The sequence below is a fragment of the Stylophora pistillata genome, chromosome 8, assembly GCF_964205215.1.
Source record: "Stylophora pistillata chromosome 8, jaStyPist1.2, whole genome shotgun sequence".
Classification (NCBI taxonomy): domain Eukaryota; kingdom Metazoa; phylum Cnidaria; class Anthozoa; order Scleractinia; family Pocilloporidae; genus Stylophora; species Stylophora pistillata.
In genome coordinates this window covers 20,584,251-20,600,047 of record NC_142526.1, presented here as the reverse complement: position 1 = coordinate 20,600,047, position 15,797 = coordinate 20,584,251, and the positions used below count along the sequence as shown (strand labels likewise).

The 15,797-nt window shown below is 36.4% G+C and overlaps 1 protein-coding gene and 1 long non-coding RNA gene across 3 annotated transcripts; one reads left to right on the top strand and one right to left on the bottom strand.

Annotated features, from left to right (window-relative positions):
• Positions 1-3,532: 3,532 nt before the first annotated feature.
• Positions 3,533-5,132, bottom strand: LOC148725416 (uncharacterized). The gene is made up of 2 exons (XR_015990256.1): positions 4,744-5,132; positions 3,533-4,471 (listed from the first exon to the last, which is right to left on the bottom strand). It is a non-coding gene; the product is annotated as an uncharacterized LOC148725416 (long non-coding RNA).
• A 608-nt stretch (positions 5,133-5,740) lies between these two features.
• LOC111324632 (galanin receptor type 1-like) lies at positions 5,741-15,002 on the top strand. 2 transcript variants are annotated; one of them, XM_088729302.1, is made up of 3 exons: positions 5,741-6,109; positions 12,924-13,417; positions 13,748-15,002. In XM_088729302.1, exons 2-3 carry the CDS (start codon positions 12,979-12,981, stop codon positions 13,981-13,983), a joined length of 675 nt encoding a protein of 224 aa, XP_088585428.1. In that variant the 5' UTR covers positions 5,741-6,109; positions 12,924-12,978; the 3' UTR covers positions 13,984-15,002. The 2 variants fall into 2 exon arrangements, with proteins under 2 accessions (XP_088585428.1, XP_088585427.1); XM_088729301.1 differs by having other exon boundaries at positions 5,742-6,109; positions 12,924-15,002.
• Positions 15,003-15,797: the final 795 nt, after the last annotated feature.

Below are 15,797 nucleotides of genomic sequence, written 5' to 3'. Positions count from 1 at the left end.
ACAACATCGAAGGACGTAATTCCAAGATAGAGCAAGTCGGAAAATGCTTCTTTAAATGATTCGATTAAAGCATAAAAAAGTCTCCAATATTACTTTTTTTTTAATCTTAGTCTTTTCTCGTACCTATACCTTTTACATTTACAACTCTAATTAAAACAATAATTGGTAGGCCTCTTGCATTTTCTGATAATGTTTTATGAAGATTCAAAATGGTACGGGCAAGCAAAAATTGCAGTCTCGCGTTTTTTACAATGATGTGAGCATGAACAAAGCGAGATAAAAGAATTTTGGCCGCATGTTTGTTTTTTTTACAGCGCATTTCTCATCTTCTGTCCACGACAAATGAAAAAAAAGAGAAATTTGAAATTATTGATATCACTGCGTAATGGACAGAGGCAGATGGCATCTCTTTTTCACCTGTGTGATCATTGTGTAATACTCGTCTGATGTCGCTGACGTTTCATGTTAGTTATCACTATCAAGGTCAATATAAGAATCAGATTAAATCAACTGAAAATTTCCTCCATCGAGTCCATTATTCGAGAACTACATCTTTTGAAAACGTCGACCCCTTTAATCCTCATGAGTGAGTGATCAAGACGGAATTTCTCCTTACAATATCAGTAGAGTAGCGAGCAGACAAGTGATGAGAATATAGAAATATATCAATTAGGGGATTATTAGTTGATCCAGTACCAAACTCTCCGGAATAACATTATAAAAATTGTATAGCAGATGGTTTGCTATCTTAATCGTGAAATCTTGGGCGTAAAAGGTTAAGGAGACCGACACCAAATTTGCAGCTGAACACAAACTCGCTTTCATAAAACCTTACGTCAAATTTGGACACAATAAAATAGCTACAAGTACAAAGCTAAAAAGTAGATCTAAAGCTCGCGGATAGCGTTTTGAAAAATGAGTCCAGGATTCATCCCACCCACAACAAATTAAGATACAAACAGGTTTTACTTCATTGAGACGACTGCAACGGAAACCTAATAGTGACAGCTTCATTTTGACGATAATTTTTTTCATTTATGTCTGCGACAAAAGGTTTAAAATAGACCCCTGAACGTCTTTTAATCATTCTATATGCCTCCCAATCATTTTAATCTACGTCATAAACATCAGAACCGTTCAACAGATACACAAATCACTCTTTTTTTAGTTCTTTGAGGCTGTATGACTAGAAAGCGAGTTAGCTCAAGCCCAAGTGTTGTTGATAATTACGATTAGCGTATAAGATGTTATTCTAGGTTAACTTTAATACGTTTCCTCGGTAAACTGTAGAGGAGAAAGATTTACGACATCAACTCCACTATGGGGAGAGGGGAGGTGGCATGGCGTATGAAATACGACGTGAAATGGTCCAAAAAAAAAAATTGTAGAAGAGTTTGAAATATTCTCTCTTCGTGGCGCAGCAAAATGGAAAATTGGAAAATTTTACAAGGTAACCGACCTTTTACGTCCCTACACAACAAACAACTGAATAAATAAATTAGCATCCTTTTAAAATTTGTTAAAAGATCTTTATCGCGAGTTCATGGCTACCTTAAATTGTTGATAATTTGAGACAGCCCTTAGTCTATTGTGCAACTGAGTTTTTAATTGTAGTGATAAAAATATTATCGCAAACACGCCTCCACAACAGGATGCTTTTGCTTTCACCCTCTTCTTTTTTTCTACCAATTGGAATTGTCGTGTTACTAATGAAGAAAAACGAACAATTGAGATGGTAAGTCCCCGTCCCCCGCACGCACATGACATGTATATTTCATCTTTAGATCAGAAAACAAACAACGGTGGGATAGGATTTGTATCTACCTGGTTGCCAGGTGTATTTGTAAATTTGGATTAGAGCCTCGGCTCTAGACAAACATTTCAACTTTGCCTTTGATAGCACGTTTACTTTAAACTGTGTTAGCCTTAAAACCTTAGAGAGGGAGAGAGAAAAAACAACGAAATCATTTCGTAGGGTGCCACGCTGCAATTTCAGCCTTGTCAACGGATACAATGAAGAGTTATTGTAATATTAAGCTCTGATGTTATTTTGTTACAAACTTTATTAAAAACACACACTTTACAGCTTAATAACCGAACCTTACAGTTCTTAATAATCAATCGTATTGTTTTCTCGCTGAGTTGTGTTTCCGGGAATTTTGGACCTTAATTTTTGGATGAATAAACTGGTTAAAAGGAAAGCCCAAATGGCTCCATGACTCAATACTGATTTTGTACGGTATAAATTTGTACCACTCGACCTCGAAAATAGCTTACAACTTACCATTTCGATTCTAATTATAACGTAAAAGATATCCGACGGATGCTTTCAAGGAAGTAAATAATAATTTTTTACCTAAAAATTTCCTTGAAACGCTTGAGAATAATGACACGGTAACGTCACAGTTTAAAAGCCTTTTCCAAATCATTTGTCATTCTAATTATTTTTTTCCTTTAAATAAATGTCGTGCAAACATCATACCGGCACAGTTGTCTCTTTTGGGTGACTTGACTTTGCTTATAATGATGTGTTTGCTAAAGCAAATTTTGTTCGATGAGACGTGTTCGTGACACAGTTCGTGTTTCACTTTGAATCTCAAGTAGGCAACGGGTATTTTAATTTCTGTGTCGGCTTTCGCTGGGGCAGCGCTATTTGTAGAACTGAAAGCGTAAGTCTTGGGAACTCACTTCGTAACTTTTTAAATAGTCGTTGATACTATCGTAGCAAGCCTCGACCGTGAACTTTAATTGTGTCTTCTGTTGGTTATTTCAGGCTAAAATTAATTACATCCAACTCCGCTGCAATAATTATTTTCGGAAGGCGTTCGTGTTAGCCAAATACGAACAGCGGGTGAAGCCATGCTTCGTATTGCTGCATAAAACGGCAACTGATGAAAAACTGTTTTGATTTTCAGAAACTGAAACTATCAGTCCCTTTTGAATAGCACATTACCGCCATCCTCCAGTGGTATTGTGAGAACCACTAAAAATTTATCCGATGGCATAGACAAGTGAGGTGGTAAGTACTCATGCATTTTTCAGTGAATGTGTACACCAAACCGTAATTACCACGAAGTGACTGTAAGTATTGGTAATCAGTCGAGGTGCAAGCCAAAAAAAACCCTACCACTTTCTGTGAACAGTTGACATTATTAAAAGCATGTGTTCGCCAATTGCAAGTAAATCAATTTTATAAAATAATCAACATCACAAACATACCAAAGAAAATCATATTGAATGTTCAGTTTGATTATTTATGAGCTGGGTTAGTCGCCGAACCTTTAAAAATCCGGAGTAAGGAGACAAGTATTTTGCTCAACGAAAGATCCATAAGGATTATTTTTGGTTCAATGAAAGATCCACAAGAAAAGATGAAAAATTTTCTTTAAGAAAACTCCAGACAATGGATCAGAAACACGGGATAAGTCAAGTACTTGAAAGGGTTGAATAATTTAGAAAAGTAGTTGTCTAACGACTCTAGCGTAGTGAAAAGAAAGAGAGAGATGCCTCCATAAAGAGCACGATTTTGGTCTTAGAGGACGTCTCATTCATTATACCATGTTATAATTTTTATATCATAATTGCTGAATGAAAAAAGAGCGTTATTTCTCTTCCCAAAAATCTGCGAAGACCAAAACCAGGCTCTGTAATAAGGCATATCTTTATTTCTTGTGTTGAATAATCTGCCGATTAACCAGCAAGACTAGTACTCGTCTAAGATTCGTAAGTCGCTTTGGAAAGGGGGTAAATAAACCAGAAACCGCAGAAGAATCTTTTTACTTTCCCGCAATAAGCAAAGACGATTAATTCCTCCTTACAATGGAGTATTGACAAGATTGCCACCTGGCTCCAGGTTGTACCGGCATTGTATTCTATGGTTTTTATTGCCTGTAAAGAAAACAAGACATCTTTTTCCTTTATCGTACGTGAGACAGACCTTTTTCCTTTAATAAAAATAATTTTTTTTTTACTAAAGAACTTGTTGCTTTTGAGCAAACACGTTGCCATTTACGTCAGGTTTGCGTCTAAATTTGTCACCTAAACGGTTGAAAATTAATTGCGAACGTGCAAATAGAAACAATGATTCAAGGCTACTTATAGAAAACAATTTAGGTTAGAAACACTCCAGTCAAACGGTACTATCATCAAATACGTATTCTAATTTTTGATGTCTTTCCTAATTTTTTTTCCCGAAAACACGGCAAGTAAAACATCGACTCACCTCTTACACCTGCAAAATTCAATTAGTGAGGACCTAATCGCTATTGTGCGTGTTGTTGGAACTTATTTGCATAGCTGTGAACAAACTAAATGTTCCGCGACCACTAAGGGGAAGTCATATAAAATTTACAACCAGCATATCTAAAGACCACAGAAACAGCTGCTGTTGTATGTCGACTATTTTATAACGGCTACTAAACTTCCGTTGACACAACAGCCAATCCATAGCTTCACGGTTGTTCCTGTATCCCTAAAGTGCAAATTGCGATTATCAGTTTAACAATTCAAAGTAATATTTTGTTGAAAGATACATTATGTGAAAAAGGCACAAGTTCTCCTAAGCAAATTACAGTTGTAGGCCTCAAAAAGTTCTTTTATACTTTCTTGAGGGCCCTTACAAAAACCACTTTGGCGATTTGGGTTCATTATTATTATCATTCATTACTATCTTGAAATGTTCCTAGCAGCCCAACAACGAAGGAAACATTAAAAGACGAAATTAATAGAACTATCAAAAATAACCTTATTCCTTGAGCCTGAATTTGCTCCATCTGCTGTCATGTCCGTTATTAAGCCCTGAGGGGTGACTTAAACCGCGGTCCAATGGGTTCAGCTGATGAAAATTGCAGTTTTCAAGGAAAAAATGATCTGAAACGCCGTCTCGTGGCAAAATTAGTGATCCTAACTTACATCCGTTGTCACCTCCGTTATAATTTCCGTTTCAAGTTTTTGGCGACTTGGGCCCGACTGATGCATTGAAAGCGTAGAGCTTTATCAAAATAATGCTTACCACTTAAGAAAAATAGCAAACTCGAGTTTCTTTACGGTTAATAACGGTGCAATTAAAATCTGTTTTTTATTCCAAATGGAAAACTCGCGCGTGACTTGAATTGTTCAAAAATGCCTTATCATTTAAAACAGAAATAAGTGGGCTTCTACGAAAAGCGTGTGCTCACTGTTCATGAATGGGCACCAACGAAGCAAATTTCCGAAAAAAAACTATCAAGTTGAATCGCAATCTATCTATTTTTCATTTGTTTGTATGATGACGATTTCGGAGTCTATTTCGTTTTCATTATTCCATCGGATCCGATGTAAACAAACTTAAATGTGCCAGTGAATTTATTGTTCTATTCCATCGGCCTAGGAAACATATCGTAAAATCTAACTGTTTTTGGTTGACTTTTTTTCGCTTGCGTTGATATTTTCTGTTTGATACGACATAAGAAATCGGCGAAATATCAAACATGATTCAATTTCTTTTTTATAATTAAATTCATATCCAGCGTTAAAACGACTGCGGATGACAACGAAACTGTCATCCACACGTACTTCAACTGCGCTCACAAGACAGATGTCCCTCTACGTGATCCCGGATATGGATCCCAACGTGATCATTTGGAAAGTTCCTGGATGCCTGATGCTTATCATGCGTGACGATTTTTGTTTAACCAATTGTAGACCTTGCTTTTAATAAAGAGAAAGAGTGTTTTCTGTAGGGATGTTGACACCAGATACATCAAACCAGATATACGTGATTGGCATTCCAACTCGGCCGCTTTGTAAAAATGACATAAGGGTCTGACATTCTACACAATAGATTATAAAGAGTTCAACTTCATCTAAGCAAATACACTTCCTTTGGGACTAAGTATTACTGAATGCAGAAACATAGACGAAAATTCTGAAAGGATATCCTCGCGATTATTCAATGTACTGGGTCAAAATTCTTGATTCATAATAGCCAAATCGAGTTCTGCACTATTTTCAATTTTACCGCGTAATGTTTTAGGAAAGCGAGGCGGGAAGCCAACGTTTTTGTGAAAAAAGGTGATCATAGAAAGTGCATGGACCATATTCAAAGCTGGAGGATTTTCTTTGAATCCAGGTAAGCTTGTTCAATTTTGTTTTTTTTAACACTAATCGCGGTAAATAACCTTCTTCGGCTTAAAGTGAAATATCTCGAAGTGTTAACGTGTTCGTTCGATAACCTCTGCGAAATATGTGAGTGATTTTTCGTTGCAGTTTTAATACGGTGTTTGATATAATATTTAAGAGAAATTTCTCAGTAGATACTCAAAATACAACTAATTTCTCCTCTCAGAATGGAAAAAAGCGTTCGTGCTCAGCACTTTTGAGGCTCAGATAATCATTCAAAATGAAAATCTAATTCAACTTTGGTTACAAAGCAATTCTCCTCACCCACTTAGTACTTTTCTTAGCTTCTAGTTATGAGATTATCGCGTTACATCAAGTTTTCTATTGAGAGAGATCATGATGAAGTGATACTGGGATACAAATCGCATTGCAAAGAATTTAATCAGGCCCCTGTTTATCATTGCGGTTTGTATGTTTGTTTCTGTTCTTTTTTTGCTTTGCGAAGTAAGTATTACAACTTAATCAACTGCCACTACTACGAACTTACAGCTTTTTATTATTTTTTTCCTTTCGTTATCTGATTTAGAGATCATATCTAAGCCACGTTTTTGGATTTTGTAAAACCTTTCGTTCAATTTAAGAAAGAAACCTGCAACTCGCCATAATCGTCCGCGTTGTACTTAATCCTTTGATACGTCAGCAAACTGTTCTTCGACATTTTCTTCTTGCAATGTCAACTTTATTTTTGTTTTATGTCGGGAAAGAAAAGATGTTTATTTTTCTGTTAGAGTCTGCTCCTTATCTCAATATTTCGTTCAAAAGTGTTTGCCTATTACTGACTTCTAACGCCTATGGCTCTTCGGGTCCTCAGTTTGTCAAGGTCAGTTACGACAGCTAATTTAATTTTACACAAATAACTATTCTTGACTGACGGGTTTCAGTTTACGAAAGAAAAAAGAAAAAAAAAAAAAAAAAAAAAAAAGGCCAAAGACCTCGAGCAAAGATCTGAGCCTCATAATCGCTTCTTTCCATCCAGCGCCCTCTTTCGACTTGTATCACTACAGGTGAGTCCAAACATTTGTTAAGTCATGATTGACGTTTCCTGACGTTCAAAAAGAAGAGTGTGAAAACTGGATATTTGCTTTAAGATGTATAGGAAATAATCAAGCCCAGCTAAACGGTTTTAGCGGTCGACTGTTAAAATCTTACAGCATAAAGAAGGGCTAGTTTGGTTTACCTATTTGTTCAAATTGAAAACTTTTCTGTCGTCTCAATCGACCGTACAGTGATTTAACTTCCCATGAAGATATTTTTACTTATCAGGCAAATTCCTATAAATTCTCAACCGCTGCTTCTACCGCAGTGGTATGTCATTAGGGTGACAGTAACATAAACGAGTCTATACACAGCGGCGCTGGTTTAACCTACCATTGCATCTCATCAAGCGGGAGAATAACCTAAGTCGCCTAATGCTAAAGAAACCGGTTAAGCTCCGGCGCAAAAGGTCACTTTTCACGAGTGAAGTGAAGGCTTTATCAGATCGATTTCCATGCGCAGGTCTCCCGTTATCATAAACAATGTAGGCAACGAGAATATTTGCAATCATCGATGGTCGTTTGACTCTCAAGAATATCAGTCCAATATAACTGATTTGTAGCACTGAGTCCGTTGTGTACAGAGGGAAGATTAAAGAAAACTTTATCAGTTGTCTGATTGATCCGATCCTTTGCGCTTGAGACGAATTCATATTATCACTCTAAAACTTGTGTAAAATCTACGCTTAAGGCCAAGCTCAGTTTTATTTCTTCATCAAAATTTTATAACATTTAGATTTGAAAGCTTAAAAATGAAGCCTCACCCGCCTAATCTTTACTTTCTATTAAAGATCAAATCAAAGTCGTAGAGATATCAATGCTTCCGGCTCTAACAAGGTGAATTTTGTGGATATAAACAGACTTTACAGAGTATCTAAAGGTAAAAGTGAATTTAATTGTTTATATTCTCTTTTCTGGAACTCTCCGGAAACTACTCGTGTAAGTTTTCAGGAGAAAAATTACTGGATTTAAACCCGTGCTGGCATAATTACAAAAGAATTGTTTATGTTGGAGTTTAAACAATTCAAGCAATTTTCAATGTTAAAAGATCAATCAATATGTCTTCTCCGTTCCCTTTACCTACCGCTGTGTTCTTGCCTCGCAGAACTAGCTTCAATTTGAATTTACTGTGTGAAATAGTTTTTTAGTTTTCTTTAATTTTTGATCTGTCAAATTATATCAGGTTGAGATTTCTACTCGCTTTTAACATAAAAGTTGACCTAAATGTAAAATCTGACTTAACAAATTATTTTGGAAAAATAAGGATTTGGTTTTTTTCTTTCTTTTTTTTTTTTTTTTTTTTTTTTTTTTTTCTAGTAGACAATGGGGTTAGTTGGTTCGGTCTTCGCGTAAAAGCAAAGTATAATTGAAAGTTTCCTAGATTTGATCGGGGCACCTGAATCACTAATAACAAAATTGCTCTCAAAATGCAAATGTATTCTTTCAAGCGTTGTGTTTTCTATATAAAGAAAAGTAGAAGAAAGCAAACATAAGCGCATTAGTACGAATAAAAAAGCTTTTTTCTCTTTTATCTTATTTAATCTTATTGGTTCACAATCAAAGAGATCAAATACAGACCACATCTTAAATCTTCACTACCATGGTCTCATCGGATATCGATCAAGGTTGAGATACGTAGATGGTCACACAGAAATGCTACTATTCTATGGTTTCTTGAAATTCTTTCTTAAATATATAACTAAAAAACTAAAGATAGTAATTAGATGCGAAAGCCAGTCGTTTCGCCAACGTGTCATTTCGCCAACAACCAGTTGTATACATTGGATAGAGATTTTTGAGAGTGAAACTGAACGGACAATTTCGAACACCCATAATACACCAAAGGTAAAATTTTATTCCTCTGGTCATTTGTAAATACATTTCAAACCTTTTTCAAAAATTATTTTGGACGTTGGTGAACTGACATATAAGCTTTGGCGAACTGATCCAGGACATTGGCAAACCGACTTCATACGTTGGCGAACTGGTCGTTGGCGAATTGACACGTTGGGGAAACGACTGATTACCTTAAAATCAACTACTTCTGCGCATTTACAATTTTAAACTAAGAGTAAGTTTGCCGTCTGCATACAATCCTCGTTAATCTTTTGCATCATATCCATTCTCTTTCTATTTAAGTTAAGCACCTACTTCTGTATATTTCCTTCCACGCGTAGGTGTTCATATCACACCATGCATTTATAAAATGGTGCTTGTTCCTCCACAGTTTACAAGCATAGAGCAACAACAACAACAAGAACCCTCGTGTAATTTATTGCGCGGGTTTTTTTTGCGCCATATCAAGGATATACTCAGCCATCGAATAGGGAAATACTTAAATAATGGACAGTCAAGATTCAGTTTTCATCTAAAAATCGTTCTTAGCTTCGGAAAATCATGTACATATCTCGTCGGTTAGGGTGTCCAGTTTCTTTAAATGGATAGTATGAACAGCATCTGTTCTGAACATAGTCAAATCTTCGGAAAAAAATTCATCCATCAAATTGAAAGTTTATCAACAAAATTACATCTGATACTGTGACAAATAAAGGATCTTATTGAAAATTCGGGGAGTTTTCACTTCAAACAAAATTGCGAGATATCAAAATTATTTTACGGAAACCTGAGAATTAAATTTATCTTTTAAGATGAACAATTACCAGCAAAGAGGTAATTTCAGCCACAACAAGACAAGTTTTGTTTAACATTAAGAGCATTAATGCATTTCAAAAATGCTAATGAGCTTACGTGGAAAAAAACTCTTTGAAGAGTTACATTACGATTGAAGACATTATCTGCTGTGATGAAAGCACCGAGTGGTTGTCATGTGAAAATACATTAGAGGGAAGTAAGTTATTTATGATTTTAGGCTAATGTTTATGAATTCTTCTCCAAGTGTTGAAACTCTCTTGCCACGATCTAGGAGAGAATTACAAAAGCAAGGAAATTGTATTAAAAGCTGTGGACGAAAAGGCTGAAAATACAAATTCAAAAGTAATAAAGTAGTGGGATCCCTTAGCGCGTGATGGAGTCTTGTTTTCCAGGCTAACAAAAAAAAAACTCATTTTCCACAACTTCTCGTAATGATTCGGCAGCTTTAAAATTTCATCATAAATTGCGACCTGTCGGTACATGCTGAGTTGAAGACAGCAACCACGGGCAAATTTCATGAACATTTCCGCCAGATCTAATCATCTATATTTTCGGCCCATTTTGCTCGAGGCACTCAAATGGCAAAAATCTCTTTGTTTTCAGGAAACTTAAAGAATTAAAGTGACGGAGATTTTTTTTCCATTGGCTAATGCTCGGGAAATGCAGCTCAATATGTGCCGCTGCAGTAACTATGATTGCTCATAACGACAGAAGAGGCATCGGAACATTGACAAGTTGTCCCCTACTTCCTCCGTTAATTAAAACGCTAACATGTTAGAGAAAATTTTCATTTATATTGAAAGCAAGGGGATGGAATACGTCTCGCGCATGCAGATACGAACTTCGCAAGCTTTTGGTAAAACGAGATCTAGAGGTAACATTGACCCAGGTATTGTCTTGTTTTAATGGCATTGTCGCTAAAACAATTTGATTTAATTTAGGGATAGATCTTGAGACTCTAAGCAGATTCTAATAGAGCTGGAAGCAAAATGAAAGGCTTTATGACTGTGCGTCAGAGGAACTGTGCTCTTAACACTTAGAACTCGTTGAGTGATGAACTTTCTGATCTTATATTCTTTCACAAAAAGCTTTACAGAGTCCATTATTGAAATCAGGGATTATCGCCGATAGAATTTATGGATTTAACCTTGGTTTTTCACTTTGTACATGGCAATAAGCTAGCCAGAGGGGTTCGCTTTTCGATGGATACTCAGTTCAAGTCATGCGCCATAAAATGATTGTCACAAATATGAAAAATAAAAAAGAAAAAAAATTCACCTCTTTCATCAAACTTTTTAGTTTTTACGGTATTTTTGTCAATCGGATGTTATCATGTTTTGACCGTGTCGCCGTTATTGAAACCGTATGTGTGTAAGTACGATCCATTTGAATGCTATGTCCAATATATTTTTGCTATCTCAGTTCGTAATAGTAAATGCTTAAAAGATAATTACATTAACTGCCAGCAGATAAACTTCGGGTGAATACGAACGTGTTTATTTTGCACCACAAATCATGATACTTACCATTGTTTCTTTTTTAAAAACGAAAATAATCATTACTACTCAGCTTTACAGTGAGTAATGCGAGTAAGCGGTTCTAACTATCTTATGAATTTCACTCAGTTTTTTAAGCTCCTTTATTCAAAATGGATTAGCAAGTGTGTTTTTCACTCGCTTATTTTTATTTTTCGCGTTTATAAGTTAATTTTTTTTTGTGATTATCGAAGGTCAAGGTAGAATATGGATCTTCCAAACGTTTGTAGCTTGACCCTGAACAAGAAAACGGAAGGGCTCATTCAATAGCCCATTTCCGAATTATCCTTGGCCTCTTTTTCAAAACGAGGCCTGGTGCTCAACCATTCTTGTGAAAATGAGTTTCATTTGCATGTGAATGAAAAATTATTATTATCATATGAAAGGATGAGCACCAGGACTCGTTTTGAAAATGAGGCCAAACGGTAATTCGAAAATGGGCTATTTCCTCGGAAGTAACCCTTTAACTCCCAAGATCCGATTGTTGACTCTCCCCTCCTCTCCAGTTGCTATATATTTCCTTGAGAATGAATCACGAGAATTTGGTGTTAGATCAAGATAGCAACTTCTTCCTGATAAGTTTGATTATTCTCACTACCTGTTAGCTGGATAATGTAGGGATAGTAAAGGGAGAAGTTACAGGTTAATCACATCCGGGAGTCAAGGGTTAAAATAATTGCAGTATCATTGCATAGTATGTGGTACAGTAGCTTGATCATTCTTTAGTTAAAACTATAGATCTACCATTCATTGAAGAATACCTTTCCAATTCAGATTTTAAATGGAAATCTTCATTCCTGCTCAAATAATCTTTTAAATACCTGAAGGGTGTTGAGAGGTACATCTTCCAATTTTTTTCGAAAATTTTTATTTTTCGATGCAATAATTATAATTTTAAAATAAATATAAAATAAATTATTTTCGATGCAATAATTATCTCACGAGTTGCGCCGTATTTTGACGAGCCCATAGGACGAGCAAAAATACAAACAACGAGTAAAAATAATCAGCAATGCTACACAACAAAACATCTAATAAGAGATATATTATCCAACTCGCCAAATTGTTATTTCAGTGCGGGCGAATTTCGCGGAGATTTCTGGAGTACAAATATCGCGTAATATTTGTACTCGTTCCGCGCGTTACTTGTACTTTACGAAGGGCAGTTCGATAATAATGAGTTTTATTTATCAATAGAAACGACTCCAATTTTTGATCCATCCTCAAGCGAATAGCGTACGTCAACATACGCCACATTGTGCAACCTTTCTGGTCTCTCCTTCCCTCCCTTCCCAAGTATAGATTTTTCATGAAGGGATCTGTGATCATCTCGACTTGAAAAATTACAACATTCAGTGTTGAAGTCCTTTGAATGACCCGGATTCTAATTGATATGTTATTCCCCACTTTAGATTTTGCCGCTATGTAAGTCAAAGAATCCAATTGGCCAAGCCTTTAGAATTGTTCTGTGTCAATGTGAAGGCTAAACTAAGCATCCCTACGTACTGACTATCTTTACTTTCATGTTAACACTTTGTTCCAGATAAAACTCTTCGAATCCTCCGCCGCAGTAGAGAAGTGACAGCTGAAGGAACACAATGTCTTCCATATCAAATGACAGCTTCACGACAAACACAAACGTGTCAAAAGATCATTCGTACCCGTCAGGCCAGTCCACTGTAGACGTTGGTACGGTCATCTTCTGGTTGATCATCATAGTTGGTATTGCAGGCAACTCACTTGTCATAACAGTCATCAAAATGATACGCAGCATGCGAACAACTACTAATTTCCTTCTGGTAAATGTGGCAGCTGCTGACATCACTACGTTACTGTTTACGGCAATCCATGTTCTCGCCAGGAGAATTCGTCCCACCTCACCGAGGGCACTTCTCAGTTTTCATTGCGCGTTTATTATCAACAACACCATTGCCATTGTCACACTCTTAGTGAATTCATTGACTATGACTCTTCTAGCCATTGAAAGTTACAACGCTCTGGTGAAACCGCTCATCAACTCCACCAGGCTCACTAAAGGTAACGTTGCTTACGTCATTACTGCCATTTGGGTCGTTGCCACAGCATTGGTGACCCCGCTGTTCGCAAGCTTCTCTCATAATTCAATAACGAATGTTTGCAGTGCAAATTTAAAAAACTTGGAAATCTACGTCGATTTTCTCTTTATTGTTGTGACTTTAATTCCGTTCATCATTATCGCGTATTGTTATTCCAAAATTGTATACGGCCTCTACTTCAAGAAAACAATTTGCAGCAACAAAAGTGAACGAGCAGAAACCCTAGAGGAAACAAGAGAAAAGAGAAGATTAGTAATCCTGCTGATCTTGTTAACTGTGTTGTTTTTCACAGCTTTTATACCTTACGGACTTATGATCATACTGAATTTTAACAAGGTGAAGATTGCGTATCTAAAACAACTCCGGCATTTTGCACAGTATGTTACACTTCTCAGCTGTTCAGCAAATCCGTTTATCTACGGCTTTCGAAGCTCAAGTTACAGACGCAGTTATAAGTTCCTTGTTAGGAGATTGTTTCGCCGTGACACCGCAGTGGTCTCCTTAGAACTAATTCAAATGCGCTCTTGAACGTCTTTGAAAACTTTGTGATGGAAGTGACGAGTTTCTCGTCGCTGACTTTTTTAGATTTAGTTATAACCCCGGAAGTTCTATAATATTGCAATGATCCTTCCTCATTTCCCATTAATTTTCTATATTTTTCACTCTACGCTCTGTTAGCAAAGACTGATCCCCACTCCGCTCTCCTTAAAAACCGTGTAATCACCCCTAAAAAAATCCGACGCCCCACCCCCTCCCCCCACCCGCGATAAGAAAATGACTGGTTCCTTAGATTATTCACACTCGAATGAAAAGTACATTGATCACTATTGATACAATGGTCAGCACAATATTGGTACAATGTTTAGAACAATATTTATACAACGATCAGTAAATATTCGATGACGCTCCTCTGAAACAATTATGTAAAAGGGTCTCAAAGAGATAATGGTTAAAATGATTAAGATGGTTAAAATTTTGGCCAATTTACGGCTAACAGTTAATATCACTCCACTGTTGCCGCCAGAAACTGTTTTTTACGCTTAGCTTTTTTTACGACTGACAGTTAAATTTTTTTCAAATTCCACGCCTAACGAGTAATTTTTTCGTTCGTTTACGCGGGTTAACGGTTAACCTCATTGAGACCCATGAAACCTTACGGAGAGAGTGTTAACGACTTTGATTCATACTGCAGCTCGAAATATCGGTAAAACCCAGATTATAAGGGATAAACATTTAATGTGGAGTGCTACAGCAAAAAATCCAGGGTTCGTTGCTGTTGAATGCGTTGTCATTAGCCTATCAGACAATTTGTAAATACATTTATCTACGCAAGAAACCATGCTGAGGAAACAAAAGTGAAAGAGTCTAGTAAAGCAAGATTAAATTTGATCATTATTTTCTTGATGATAATACGTATGGTAATTATAGCATTAGTTATAATAGTTATAACAATGATGATAAATATACCAAATATGATAATACTAATGCATGTGTTCAATGGCAATCTTCTTTAGATTAAATCTACTACTCACTAACTGTTCATTGTATTGGAGGCATCAACTAAAATGGAAAAAAAAAATTACCCACATACTTAGAGTATTAGGACCACTCAAAATTGATTCATAATTTCAAAGAGTTTCTGTATCAAACTGCAAAACTCTCGCGGAGCCGTTTGTGGAAACAATGCATTTTCCATAGCATCTGTATGTTTACTCTCCTCCATATCTTGGTTTATGCGGCTGACATAACAATCCAAAGTCAAGAGCTTCAGGGAATTTGTTGGTTTTTCTTCAGACTGAGGAAAGACTTCCTGAAAATCAACCTTCAGCAAGGTTTCATAACGATTTTTATGGGACTTTTTAATTTGAAAATATTACTATTTCTAAGAATGTCCTCTTTTTACATTGTGTGACATCGTGATTACTATTAGGTTACCGTAGACCAAAGGGGTGTCTTCCGTAAAACATTCGCGCGCGCGTCGCGTGTGAGGTGTAAGGAATCATCATGATTCCTATCAGGCTTATGTAGACCGTACAGGCCTGATTTTTTTCAGGTCTGATTGTCGCTATTGCATAAATAGCGCTCTCTACTGCGAGGATCGTGCATCATACATATCTATAACCGCAGTTCAAAATATATGAACTTCATATATTCATCGTATCATGATTCCTATCAGGCTTACGTAGACCTGCAGGGGTGTCATGCAAAAAGTCGTACGTACGAGGGTCGCGTCCTTCGTAAAGCATATATCATCTACGATAATTTCATCGTATCTGATTTATCATCACGGGTTTATTACGAATCAATTTAACGGCCTGCTCCCAGTTGGCTTGTTAGCTCAA